Source organism: Micromys minutus (assembly GCF_963924665.1).
Source record: "Micromys minutus genome assembly, chromosome: 21".
NCBI classification, from domain to species: Eukaryota; Metazoa; Chordata; class Mammalia; order Rodentia; family Muridae; genus Micromys; species Micromys minutus.
In genome coordinates this window covers 11,848,683-11,862,440 of record NC_137956.1, presented here as the reverse complement: position 1 = coordinate 11,862,440, position 13,758 = coordinate 11,848,683, and the positions used below count along the sequence as shown (strand labels likewise).

General features: G+C 44.8%; 1 protein-coding gene across 1 annotated transcript; it reads left to right on the top strand.

The window, feature by feature from the left end:
* Nucleotides 1-2,741: 2,741 nt before the first annotated feature.
* CGAS (cyclic GMP-AMP synthase) lies at nucleotides 2,742-12,364 on the top strand (the record flags this gene model as incomplete). Its single annotated transcript, XM_080934154.1, has 5 exons — nucleotides 2,742-3,365; nucleotides 8,205-8,424; nucleotides 9,894-10,136; nucleotides 11,096-11,198; nucleotides 12,022-12,364. The coding sequence occupies 5 exons, from the start codon at nucleotides 2,742-2,744 to the stop codon at nucleotides 12,362-12,364; spliced, it is 1,533 nt and encodes a 510-aa protein (XP_080790280.1).
* Nucleotides 12,365-13,758: the final 1,394 nt, after the last annotated feature.

Here is a 13,758-nt window from a genome sequence, read left to right as displayed (position 1 = left end):
GAACTCAACAGCAACCCTTCTGCCTCAGCCTGCTGACATTTCAGATTTATGCCACAATGTTTGGCTTGGATTTTTCTTTCCCCTTGGAGACATGTTCTTTCTATGTAAGTCAAACTAGACTTGAATTCTCCGTCCTCCTGCCTCAGTTACCTAAGTGTTTGGATTAAAGTTGTGCAGACTATGTCCAGCACAGAAGTGGATACTTATGTTTTAACCGTGAATAATGAAATTGGTTTAGATAAGATGTGATGTTTCACAAACATTGGACATTTTTCAAGTATCATCAGATAGTTATTAGCAATTCTCAACCAACTCTTCCTTGCTCTGTTCTTGCCCTCTCAGTCTGGAATTGATACATAGACCAGGCTGGTCTTGAACTCATAAAGATCTGCCTCCCTAAGTGTAAGAACCAAAGTAGTCCCCCACACCCCCAAACAGGTTTTACTATATAGCCAAGGATGGCTCTGAACTCATGATCCTCCCATATCAGCCTTCAAAGTGTTTATATTAGAGTTATGGCCTACCCCATCTAAAATATATGACTTAAATTTTAAGCCAATAGCTTAAATCATTTACTAAAGAATCACAGACTCATCCATGCGGTAGTGTCTCATGACTGTGATCCCAGTACTGGGAGGCAGTGAGGGGCAGAGAAGCAGAGGTAGGTGGATCTTTGAGTTCAAGGCCTGATCAACAGAGTGAGATCCAGGACAATCAGGGTCACACAAAGAAACTCTGTATCACAACCCCCTCCCAAAGAATCACAAACCCAGTTGAAACTCACCTGTGAGGATCCTTCCTGCCTACATTTGAAGACTAGGCATTAATCTGTTCACATGATATTTATTCAGTGCAGAATCTTCCCTTTTCAGTGAAGACATTACTCATAGACCCAGAACCAGAAAGTTCAGTTGTAGTTTAGGGACAGATAATAAAAGACAGTAGAAAGTGATTTTCTGTTGTGAAAATCTACAAAACCTGTGGGGCAAGTTAGGCCATGTTGGGAACCCTGATTCTTGGTCTAGGTGGTCGAAGCCCCAGAAATGAGTGAGGCAGCAGTGAACAGCCCCTTAGGGTGTTGTCCAGGCCCCAAGTACCTCCTCCACAGGAGGATGTGATGTGACCTCAGCCAGATCAGCCAGATCAGCCACACCCCAGGTCCCTCCCCCACAGGTAGGCCTGACTTCAAGTCATTTAAGCTCCAGGCAGAAGCAGGCCCCTACCCAAATATGTAGACAAGCTCTCCCCAAGCTCTCAGGCCAAGCCAATAGAAAGTATCGGTGGTCAGACTCTGAACCTTTTCAAAACTGGAGAAATAGGGGGTTTGGGGGGACAGAGTAAACCCGAGTAAGAGTCATTCCACCGCTTGAGAGCCTTTGTTCTGAAGAGCTGATAACACCTCCGAGAGGGAAGAGAATTTCTCTCCTGAAGCGTCTTGCATCTAGCACCGAAGCCTCTCGCTGACTTTGTTCACCTGAGCTCACGAGCCCCGCTCAGCCCAACAGCGGAAGCAGTGAAACCAGCATCGAATCGGCCAAACCGTTTTTTATCCCTTTCTGGAGCTGGTGTGCATGACAGTCGGACCCAGTGGCAGAGGTGGCAGAGGTCGCCCCTATTTCTAGCCAGAGAGCTGCGTGAGGTTTCTAGCTCAAGGTCCCACAAAAACCCGTATGTGGAAGGTAGTCGGTTACTCTTGTATCAGGGTCCCCAGGATGGACTTCAGACTTGTTGTTTGTCTGAGACAAGATCTCACTCTCTTACCAGGCTTGTACTTCTGGGCTCAAAGATATTCTGCCTAAGCCTCCAGGGTAGCTGAAACTATGGATCTATGCTACCACAGGCGAGGCTAAGTGGTGTTCTGAGCCGTGTAAATTTTCAGAAAGCTGTTTTTGTTTGTTTGTTTGTTTTGTTTTGTTTTGTTAGGCAAATGTGTTGGAAGGCAAAATGAGTTCCGCCAAGGACAACTTTCAAAGAAGCAGCCACTGTTGACAAGTTTGACTTTAGAAACCGCTCTTTGAAAGTTCACATTGAGGGGGAGGGGGGGATGGGTGCGGGGTGGGGGAAGGGGATAACATTTCAAATGTAAATACAGAGATGATGTAATAAAAATGGAAAAAAGTTAAGTGAATATACATTTATTATAAAGTTAATATTTATTAAGCAGAAAGAAAGTTCGCATTGAAGTGATACAGAATCTCAGCAGCTAAAGTTGGGTGGCTTACACTGTGCTACTCAAGAATCTCGCATAGGCTCTTTAAACATGTTCTTAAAACCCTGTGCGCTTTTAGAAAGATAAGTTGAAATACTAATTCCAAGCAGTCAATTTAACTTGTAAAGGTTCAGTGAATTTCTATTTCTCGTTAACAAGAACAGCACATTTTTTAAAGTTTGCGTTAAAAAAGTTTTTATCAACTACAAATGTACCAGAACGAGTAGTGTCCTGAAATACATCTTGGTGGTAGGTCAGCAAATCTGGTTTTCCGTGTCTCTGCCGTAAAGGAGGGGTGGGTGGTTTCCCAGCCAGTGGCTCAGCTGGTTGCCACGGGTGAAAAAGTTCGCATCTGTCGGACCGCCTCTTCCTGACGCTGACTTCACGTGTGCTCCTGCGCCTGCTCCTGGCGGGTACAGGATACGTTCCCGCCAGATATTTAAGTTTCGTTTCCAGCGGTCACTGAGAGTTCCCCTTCCCGCGGCCTTTCTCCGAAGTCGAATATACTTTCTGGCAGCAACGAGCGGCAGCTATGGAAGATCGGCGTAGAAGGACGACGGCGTCGCGCGCTAAGAAGGCGTCCGCGAAGCGCGCCCCGACGCAGCCCAGGGGGACCGGGGCCACCCTGGCCCACGCGGGAAGCTGCGGCCCGCAAAGGGGAGCGCGATCGCGGCGAGCGGAGCATGACGGGGACGCCACGGAGAAGCCAAGCGCCCCAGCGCCCCGAGTGCGTCCCGGAAGGGCCACTGCGCGCACCAAGGATGCACAGCCTTTGGCCACGGACGCGGTTGGAGCCTCCGAGAGGCTCGCCGTCCCGGAACCCCCGTGGGAAGCCATCCTCGATCCTGAGCTGCTCGCCGAGCTGGAGCTCCAGCCGCCCGGGGATCCCGTGACGGCGAGTGTCGCCAGGGGACCTAGCCACAGAAGGGGCGCGCGCTCCATCGGGCAGCCCAGAGCGCCGCGAGGGTCCAGGAAGGAGCCAGACAAGCTAAAGAAGGCGCTGGACAAATTGAGATTGAAACGCAAAGAAATCTCGGCGGCGGCCGAGACGGTGAACAAGGTCGTGGAGCACCTGCTGCGTGGAATGCAGAAACGGGAGTCGGAGTTCAAAGGCGTGGAGCAGCTGAACACTGGCAGCTACTATGAACACGTGAAGGTGAGCGGCCAAGACCTGCTTGCTGGAGGGGCTCCTGCCCCACCCCTCACCTGCGTCCTCAGATGTTCCCCACACTCTTAGGCTTCCCCATCTCCCTTTTTAAAAAATTCATCTAGTTAGCCCACAGCAACCAATACTGATAGCTCGTTAGTTTCTCTTAACACTCTGCTTTGGGGGAATTCTGGACTTCCTAGAGAGGAGAGGGGACCTTAAAGCAGTCACAGTGGCCTGCACTCAGTGTGGATGGTGGCTGTTATGGCTGAATGGATGGAGTCACCTTTCTTAATCCTCTAGATTGACTCTAGCCTATCCCAGAGACCCTGGGACCTCTTGCAATTGGGACAGAATTGTATACAACTAGTTAGGAGAGGTGGCTGGGTACTCAAGTGAGGGTCCCATGACATTCTCACACTTTCTCTGAGTGAACATCAGTCAACAAACCTAGCGCTAATGCTCTTTGGAGAGCGGGCCCAGCAGAATTCCTGGAGATGGTGGTGGTAACTATTCTCCACCGGTGAAACGAGCCAATTCAAGCCAAATTAAAGTATAGTAAGGCAGGCTGATTGGAAAGCTGCTCTTGGGCAGGGTAACAACTGGTCCTAAGAAACAAAGGCCAGGGAAGTCACCATGGGGAGGGGTGGTAGCAGAGAGAAGGAGGAAGGGGAGAGAGAGAGAGAGAAAGAGAGAAAGAGAGAGAGAAAGAGAGAGAGAGAGAGAGAGAGAGAGAGAGAGAAGAGAGAGAGAGAGAGAGAGAGAGAGAGAGAGAGAGAGAGAGAGTGAGAGAGAGAGAGAAAGAGAGAGAATGAGAGAGCACAAAATGTCCACATTATATAGGGAAGAGCTTCTAGGGGAGGGGAAGCCCAGCCCCTTGGCTGGAAAGTTCAGGGCAGAGGGTGGGGTATACCAGCCATGCCCTGTAACTGGTAGGGACTGAGGGATGCTGGGAGAACCTGTAGGCCAGGTTGGCTTTGGTTAAATATGCACCTGGATCTGACACCCCAGCTTTTTGTTGATAATAAATGAACGAGAGGCCTGGTGATTGTCTGTGACTACTTCCTGCTGACACTCGGGTGGGTGCCATTATTGGGGAAGGGGTCCAAAAACTGGAATGTTGGCCAAGTCTGGGAAGAGCAGGCTGTTTTACTTGCTGTCCAGGTTGTGAGACTATTTGGGGCTAGCCACTTTTGGAGCTGTCCTGGATTCAGGATGCTGTAAGAGATACGTTAGGGGCAGAAGATAAAGTTAAGGAATTTAGGAAGAACAAAATTTGGGGGGGTGTACAATTGAAACTTTTAGGCCCATGGTCTTGGTAGTTGGGGGCGGGGCTCCCAGGGAAGGGGAGTAGATCCCCCCTCAGGAAGGAAACCTGTTGATTGACAGTACTTCCCTGGAGTCAATTTGACCTGTGAGAAGTGGATTTGGGAGCCTGCCCTGAAGCTCTAAAGTATCTCTTCAGTTTACAAAAAGATACATTTTAGATGTGTTAGTGTTTCCGCTGTTTCATGTTAGAGCTCTGAACTTTGAAGTCTCACCACAACGGTAGCTCAGGGAGGGGAAGATCTCTGAAGCATGTGCCTTCTGTGTCCCTTCCCTCGCTTAGGTCACCATTCAAGGTTTTCACATCTTCCAACCTTCATACACCTTACCATGCTTACCAACCTCAAAACACTATTTCCTCAAACACTTTCTTAGAAACTTTCCTATTCTCAGACCTTATATAAACTGTAAACTGTTTTCCTATTCAAAGTCACCATGAAACACTGGTGGGAAAGGTCACTAAAGTGAGTTCAGATAAAGAAATAGTTAGAAAGTTACTTCTTTTACTAGTCTAGTCTTCAAAGCCCTCAGAGACCTCAGAAGGATACATTTTCCCGGAGTAAGCAGGAAGTATAATCTGGATAGCTTATATACTAATTAAAATGACAGAGACTAGTCAGAAGTCCATGGATCTCGTGCAGAGACAGTCTGGCTATTGGCCCAGAGTTTGAGAGGCTTTTTTGTGGAGGAGGAACATGGGAGAGACCTACCTCACCCTGTCTTAGGCAAGATGGGACAATTAACTCTCTGGTGTCCTGTTTGTCCACAGTTCAGGCTGAACCCTAGCCCGGGCAAGACAATGTAGCTGTCTTTCCCGTGATTAGTGTAGTATAGTCTAGGTGGACTACTTTGTCACTATGCCAGGATCTTCTTGGAGACCTTGGGGGTAGTCACTGCTAGGATTTCGGAGTCTCTGTTGAATAGGCTGCCCTTGACTTCCTCTACATAACGAAGTCTGCTGGCTATGGGTGTTGTGGGTACCAGTGCTCTGGGACTAGGGTCCTGCAAGAAGGACCTCCATGGCCCAGGGGCTGTGGTTCTGACCCGCACACCTGCCCCTGTTTTCTGTTATCAGGGTGGTGATTCTGGAGCTGGTCATGAGGCAGCCTTTGGCCCTCAACAGGGTCTTCCAACATGATTAAAACCTTGATCTACCTTTTTTTTTTTTTTTAATAGAGTCTCTGTCTGTCATGGTGACTGTAAGCATCTTAAGTCCCATATCCTGCAGGTCTCTGAAGTGTCTGAGGACCATCTGTCTATCTAAAGCATATCTGAATAGGCAAACTTTCCTTGTTTCTAGTTACCTGTCCTAGGTTTAACTTTAAAAACATGTGCAGGTGGTTAAATAAGGTTTGAGGGCTAGTGCTGAGCAAGCGTACCTGAGTGAAACGGTCTTGGTCTGTTTTTAGTTGTCCGCTCTAAATTGTATATTAAAATAAAATGCCTTTTTGAAGAAGAGTAAAGACATAGAGCATGACCACAGTGTTCAGAAGACAAAAACTAAGTTCTAACAAGTGTAAACAAGTTAAGGTCTCCAAAAGTAATACCAAGGAGGTTACTATTTGGCTGTCAGGTAGGGACTGAGGGATGTTTGGTGTGGCTCAGAGGCTAATGCTGTAAAACAATAGTGAAGATTGTAAGAAATCAATCAAAACTAGTGGTTTCATTCAAATGATGTGGTAACTCTTCCCAGCAGGGAGGCAGAGGCAGATGAATTTCTGTGCACTCAAGCTTAGCTTGGTCTACATAGAGTCCCCAGACCACTAGGGCTTTAAACAAACAAATAAAAGAATGAACCACAGCGAGTTGCAACATGAATGGATTATAAAAACAAACTAGTGCACATAGCCACTCAGTCTGTCAAGAAAAAGAGCCCGAATGAGTAAGATTGGCAAAGGGGCAAAGAACTATTATCCCCAGATGACAGAATTATGTATAAGCTATTAAAATGACCAGTGAGCTAGCAAGATTACTAGACACAAAACCAATACACAAAAGCCAACCGTTTACATGTGCTAGCAAGAGAAGTACAAATGCGGTACAGATGGAGTGAAAACCAAGTAGAGGGAGGAGAGATGGCTCAGAGAGGCTAAGGGCACTGGCTGCTCTTCCAGAGGACCAGGGTTCGGTTCCCAGCACCCACATGGTAGGTCAAAACCATCTGTAATCCCCTTTCCTGGATCAGATACTTTCTTCTGGTTTGCACAGGCACTAGGCACATACATGGTACCAAGACATACATGTAGGCAAAATACCCCTATAAATAAGATAAATAGGTAACATTTAAAAAGTACTGCTCAAGCTAATAAATGCTGTGTGGTATTTTTGTTTACTATTTTATTTTATGACAGCATCTCAAGTATCCCAGGGTGACCTCTAACTCACTATGTAGCCAAGGATGACCCTCCTGATTTTACCCCTCTACAGCTGGTATCATACTGTTGTCCTAAGCGGTTTATACAGTTCTGGGCATTGAACCCAGGGCTTCACTGGTGCTAAGCAAAATAGTCTATCAGATGAGCTCGCTTCCTAGCTCTCTGTGTTGTTTAATACAGGAAGAGTACTTGTGATTGCTATAATTATTGTTGAACACATGAAAAAGGATTTCTATTGTTGTTTTGTTTTTAGACAGGATTTTACTGTGTAGCCCAGGCTGGCTCTTCAAACTTGTGATTCTCTTACCTCAGTCTTCCAAGGGCTGGGATTTCAGGTGAGTGTTATCATGCCAGCCCCAGTACCATTTCTGTGGCCACTCTGGCAGGAATGTGTATTTGGTGATATAAAAAGTAACGTCACAAACTTTTTAATTTTATTAAAAAATGTTTTTGATGACTGTTTTTGATTTTTGAGATAGAGTCTCACGATTAAGCCACTAGGAAACTCATTAAATAGATCAAATAGGCTGGCCTCAACTCACAGAGCTCTTCCTGTTTCTACCTCCAGAATGCTGGAACGATCCCCATTCCTGCGATTTTGATATGTAAATTATACCAGAAAAATTAAGCCGTCTAAAAAGAGAGTTCTTTTTGTGGAAAAATTTACTTTATTTAAAAAATATTTACTTATATGTTATTTATGTATATGTGTGAGTTACAGGCACTCTATGTACAGGAACCTGTGTGGTCAGAAGAGGATGTTGTGTCGCCTGGAACTTTAGTTACAGGTGGCTGTGAGCTGCCTCATAGAGTACTGGGAACCAAATTTGAATTTTAGCCTAGCCTGGGCTATGTCGTGCGTTCCAGGCCAGCCTGGGCTACAGAGTAAGTCCCTATTTTAAAACAAACAAAGCATAGGTGATTTCTTGGCTTAAAAAAAAAGAAAAATTGAGGGGCTCTATAAGCTAAAACTAATAATGTAGTACATAGTAACAGGAACTTCCTGTTCTCAGGCATTGTGGTCCTGTTCCGAAAGGGAATACATTTTGGGGATCTTGCTTTTCAATGTGGAGTGCCAAGTGAAAATTATAAGGGGGAAAAAGCAACTGTGTGGAAATATTTCAATATTATTTTTACTATTCCTTAGATTTCTGCTCCTAATGAATTTGATGTTATGTTTAAACTGGAAGTCCCCAGAATTGAGCTAAAAGAATATTCCAAAACGGGTGCTTTTTATTTTGTGAAGTTCAAAAGAATTCCACGAGGAAATCCTCTGAGTCATTTTTTAGAAGGGGAAGTATTATCAGCTACCAAGATGCTGTCAAAGTTTAGGAAAATCATTAAAGAAGAAGTTAAAGAAATCAAAGGTGAGATTTGGGGGTTTGAATCTTTCAGATCTGACGCTGCCTTACTGCACAGATACACTCCTCCAATGATTTCCTCTGTCCACCCCCCCATATCTATCCATCTCTCTCCCCCACTTCTCTCTCCCCTGTCTGTGGGCGCCCCCAGAAGTCTTTCCTTGGAGCAGTCTCCTGCCACCCCACAAAGCTTTCTGAACTGATCACACCACCTGTCCTGGGCCTGTCTCCACATGGGCATCTCCGCTCCTGCTATCTGTTCGTACACCCATCTATCTTTTGAAACAGGATCTCACTATATAACCCTGGCTGACCTATGTACTGGTTACTATGTAGACCAGGCTGGCCTTGAACTTAACAGAAACCTGCCTCCTGAATGCTGACATTAAAAGGCACCCCAGCATCCCCAGCAAGCTCATGTTAAATTTCATTTTGGTCCAGTCTTTCCGCAACTGTTTTATAGGACAGACCTGGTGGGATCAGATTGAATCTACTTTCCCTCCTTAGCTCACAGGTTTAGTGCCCTTCCCAGTTCTGTTGATTTGAGACTATTTGTGTGGCTGTTTACTTAGAGATGGGGTATCATTACATTGCCCACGCTGACCCTGAAAACATTTTTGGGGTGACACTAGGGGTTTAACTTACAATCTTGTGCAATATTGGGCAAGCACTACCCCCGAGATCCTATCTGAACCCCTGTAATTGCTCTCACTTCTACTCTGTCGATACTCGCTGTCTTTATGCTGGACTGTGGCTTCTCACATCCCTGCCGCTATGTAGCAACTCCTGCTGGCTTTTCTTCAAAGTACCATCTAAAATTCTAAATGAAAATGTAATTACGGCACTCCTGTAGAAACAATATTTGAATTTTGGGTTCTTTAAAAACAACAACAACAACAACACAGAAATAAGACTGTGTTTTTGTTTTAGTCCCAGGTATGGGGATCCAAGGCTGCTTAGAACTGTCCAAAGCAGCTGACTCTGATTTGCCTCATGCTCTAGCAGAGGCGTGGTTTTGCCAGCCACAGATAGTTTCTGCCATTGTATGACATTTGGAAGTCTGGGAGCTTTTCAGAGGATGTGTAAATGCTATTGTCCCATGGGAGTGGTTGTTGGTTATTCAAGGGGGTTGGTTGTAGTTTGTTAGTGGTTGTGCTCAAAGAACAAACAAAAGGAAATTAGATTCAGGGTTCTCTCTCTCTCTCTCTCTCCCCTACCTAGTGATAGGGGGTGAAATGGAGAGATAAAGGGTGAGAAAAAGAAGAACCCACAAAGTAGCAAAGACCAACTACACACTTTTAGACCCAAAGTCTTTAGGAATGCTTTCACAGGTTCTAGGTAATTTCCTGACAGCATCTCCAGACAGTAACTTTGTTACATGGTAAAACATGGCTTTGTGGGGTATAGTTCTGTTACTTTCTGTTTTCCCAGAGAAAATGTATCAACTGTTTCTCTGCTTCAATATGTGTAAACAGATATAGATGTCAGTGTGGAGGATCAAAAGCCAGGAAGCCCTGCTGTAACACTTCTTATCAGGAACCCTGAAGAAATATCTGTGGATATAATCCTGGCTTTGGAATCAAGAGGCAGCTGGCCTATTAGTACCAAAGAAGGACTACCTATTCAAAACTGGCTTGGCACAAAAGTGAGGACCAGTCTAAGACGGGAGCCATTTTATCTTGTACCCAAGAACGCAAAAGATGGAAATGTTTTTCAAGGTTAGTTACATGGAAAGGTGTCTGGGAAGGATATAAAAGGCTCATTAGTGTCATATGTAAAGATAGTAAAAGATGAACACAGAGCGTGCTGGCATTTTGAGAGCCATCAGGCTAGACAGAACACAAAAATGAGTGTGGTCATCTCAGACTGAGAAATGTGTGGCTGTCTTCCTTGAGAAGCGTGCAGGCAGCGGCGGGAGGAACAGGGGTTTCAGGTCATCTCTGAACATGAGATCCTGTCTCAAAATTACTCCCAAGCCATGGGAACAATCATTACTTCACTTTCAAATGTCCACAAGTCACTGCATGTAACATTTGTTTCTTTGTAAATGAAGACAGTACTGCCTTGGACCCTGTGGTTCAGAATCTTGGGGCTTCCCCTCAACCAGCTGTGTGACCTTGTGCTAGTTTTGAAACCTCTTGTGTAGTTGCTCGTCAAAGCTCCTTGAAAGATTGTGGAGAAGTTAAACCACTGGAGAAGCAAAGCATAACAAAATTAATTTAGCACAGTATAAGAGATAATATGTCTGATCTTCCTTAAGCACATTAAGTTCTGATCTCTATTTCCCCATTTAAGCCTACTTTAAGAAAAAAAAAGATGTATTTATTTATTTTATGTATATGAGTACACTGTATCTGTCTTCAGATACACCAGAAGAGGGAATCAGATCCCATAGCAGATGGTTGTGAGTCACCATGTGGTTGCTGGGTATTGAACTCAGGACCCCTGGAAGAACAGTCAGTGCTCTTAACCACTGAGCCATCTCTCCAGCCCCATTTATGCCTTACTTTTTCTGTCTAATATTTTCTTTAGTAATTACTTTGTCTATCCATTCACTTCTTTTAATCTGTCTTTTTCTTCAGGATATTTTAGTATAGGATCTAGACTTAGGTATTGTGTTGTTTACATGCCGCTGCTTTTAGTGAGACAGCTTTCTGTTTTTCTTTCTGAAATTAAGGCAAGACATGGCGTCTCTCTTTCTCTCACATTGAAAAATACATTTTGAATAATCACGGGGAAGGAAAAACATGTTGTGAATCTTCTGGAGCAAAATGTTGCAGGTAATGTCCTTATTTTTTTTAATGGCAAACTAACATTTAATGCTTTCTTGGCACTGCAGCTCAAGTGTGAGGGTGATTATTGCTGGGCTGGGTTGGGAGAAGGGTGGTGTTGGGATGATTTTGGGTAGAGAGCAAGAGAGAAGGCGAGAAGAGGAAGGGAAGAAGGCAGAGGAGGAATATATATTCCTGGTAGCTCCCTGAATAGCCCAGGCTGGTCTTGAACTCACAATAGCCAGTAACGACCTTGAACTCATTGTGATCTTCCAGCTTCAGCCTCCCAAGTGCTGGGATTATAGACATGCACACTACACACGTCTGACTGAGCATTTCATTGTCACGAAAGGTGAAGAGGCCAAAGAACGACTCACTGGTCTGCAGAGACGGCTTTGGGGTGGAATAGCAGTGTTGCTATTAGGAACCGACTGGCCAATCTTTAGATACACTAAGTGGGTCATTTTTCTTGTTAGAATATACACCATCAAGAAGCAAGACTGACCCACGGCCGGGAGTGCACACTGTATTCCCGGTACTTGAGAGTTAGGAGCCAAAGGTCAGCCTCCATGACACCTACCTGAGTGTGTGAGCCTACCTGAGCTAAGGAGAGACTGTCTTTTAAAAATTGGAAATAAAGAAGAAAGTATGTTTAAAAAAGAAAGAGACAGACAAGGTGTCGCATAGCTTTAATTCTAGCACTTGGGCTTGGGAAACAGAGACAGGTGGATCTCTTAGTCCCAGGAAAGCCAGGGTTACACAGAGAGACCCTGTCTCAAAAGAGGCAGGTTGTAAATAAGTAAAAAAAAAACTTTTTTTTTTTATTTAACAGGAAAGAATGTTTAAAATTAATGAAATACCTTTTGGAACAGTTGAAAAAGGAGTTTCAAGAGCTAGAAGCATTCTGTTCTTACCATGTGAAGACGGCCATCTTTCACATGTGGACCAAGGACCCACAGGACAGTCAATGGGACCCCAGGAACCTAAGCTCCTGTTTTGATATGTTTTTGGAATTCTTTCTTGAGTGCCTCAGGACAGAGAGACTGAACCATTATTTTATTCCAGGGTTTAATCTATTCTCTCACGAACTAATTGACCAAAAAAGTAAAGAATTTCTGTTAAAGAAAATCGAATATGAAAGAAACAATGGGTTTCCAATTTTTGACAAGCTTTGAAACTATGTATTTGTGTATGTGTTCTAAGTTAAAATGTGTTCCTGTGGGTGTTTAGGTCAAAGGGTGATGTCAGATGTCTTCTTCAATCAAGTCACTTTGTGGGGGGTGTGGGGAGAGCGGTGATTTCAAGACATGGTTTCTCTGTGTAGTCCTGAACTCCTCTGTAGACCAGGCTAGTCTTGAACAAAGAGATCTCCCTGCCTCTGCCACTTGAATGCTGGGATTAAAGGCCTGTGCCACCAGCAGGTGGCACACTTTATCTTTTTGGGAGAGGGTCTGCCTCTGAACCTGGAGCTCAGGAGGTGTCTAGACTGATTAGTCAGTAAGCTCCTGGGATCCACCCGTCTCTGTTTTCCCAACCCTGGGATGATAGATGAACATCACCTATGTAGTTTTTACATTGTTACTAGAGATCTGAACTCCAGTTCTCATGTTTGCCAAACAAGTAATCTAGTGACGAAGCCATCTTCCCAGCCTGAAAATATCTTTTGAAATGAAATTGGGTTAAAGTGACATGATTCCATTGTGGTGCTGTCTGCCTGTAGTTTCAGCACTTGAGAAGTTTTCTTAGTTTAGGTTTTACTGCTGTGAACAGACACCATGACCAAGGCGACTCTTATAAGGATCAGCATTTAATTGGGGCTGGCTTACAGGTTAAGAGGCTCAGTCCAGGAAGGCATGGCACTGAAGTAGTAGCTGAGAGTTCTACATCTTCATCCAAAGGAAGCCAGGAGCAGACTGTCATCCACATCACTAGGAGGGTCTCAAAAGCCCACCTCCATAGTGATCCACTTCCTCCAACAAAACCACATCTACAACAAGGCCATACCTCCTAATAGTGGCCACTCCCTGGGCCAAGCACATTCGAGAAGTGGAGGCAGAAAAATAATCCAGTGTGATCCTTGACTATTTTTTAGTTCAAGGATAGCCTGGGGTACAAAAAACTGCTTAAAGTACAAAGAGGCTGGAGAAGTGGCTCAGTGGTTAACAGCACTTACTGCTCTTTCAGAAGACCTCTGTTGGTTCCCAGCACCCAGTGGCAGGCACAACTGTGACTCCAGTTCCAGGGAATCTTGTTTGACCAGCACACACACTATTTCTTTAAGAGCATAAAAAGACAATGAAACTATGATCTGATCCCATACTATGATAAGTGTGTTGGCACTTACTTATAATCCCGGTACTTGGGAAGCAGAGGTATGAGGCAAGGCCAGCCTTGGCTACAGAATAAGATCTTGTCTCAAAAACAAACAAATAAACAAAACAAAACAAAAAAACCCCCAAAACCAAAAAAGTCCACCAAAAGCCAACAGCAGTCCCTTTGAGTCACCATGAGTCCCTATGAGTTTAGCCTGGGTTTGCTCACCTGTCCTGACTGAAAAGGTACATTTTCT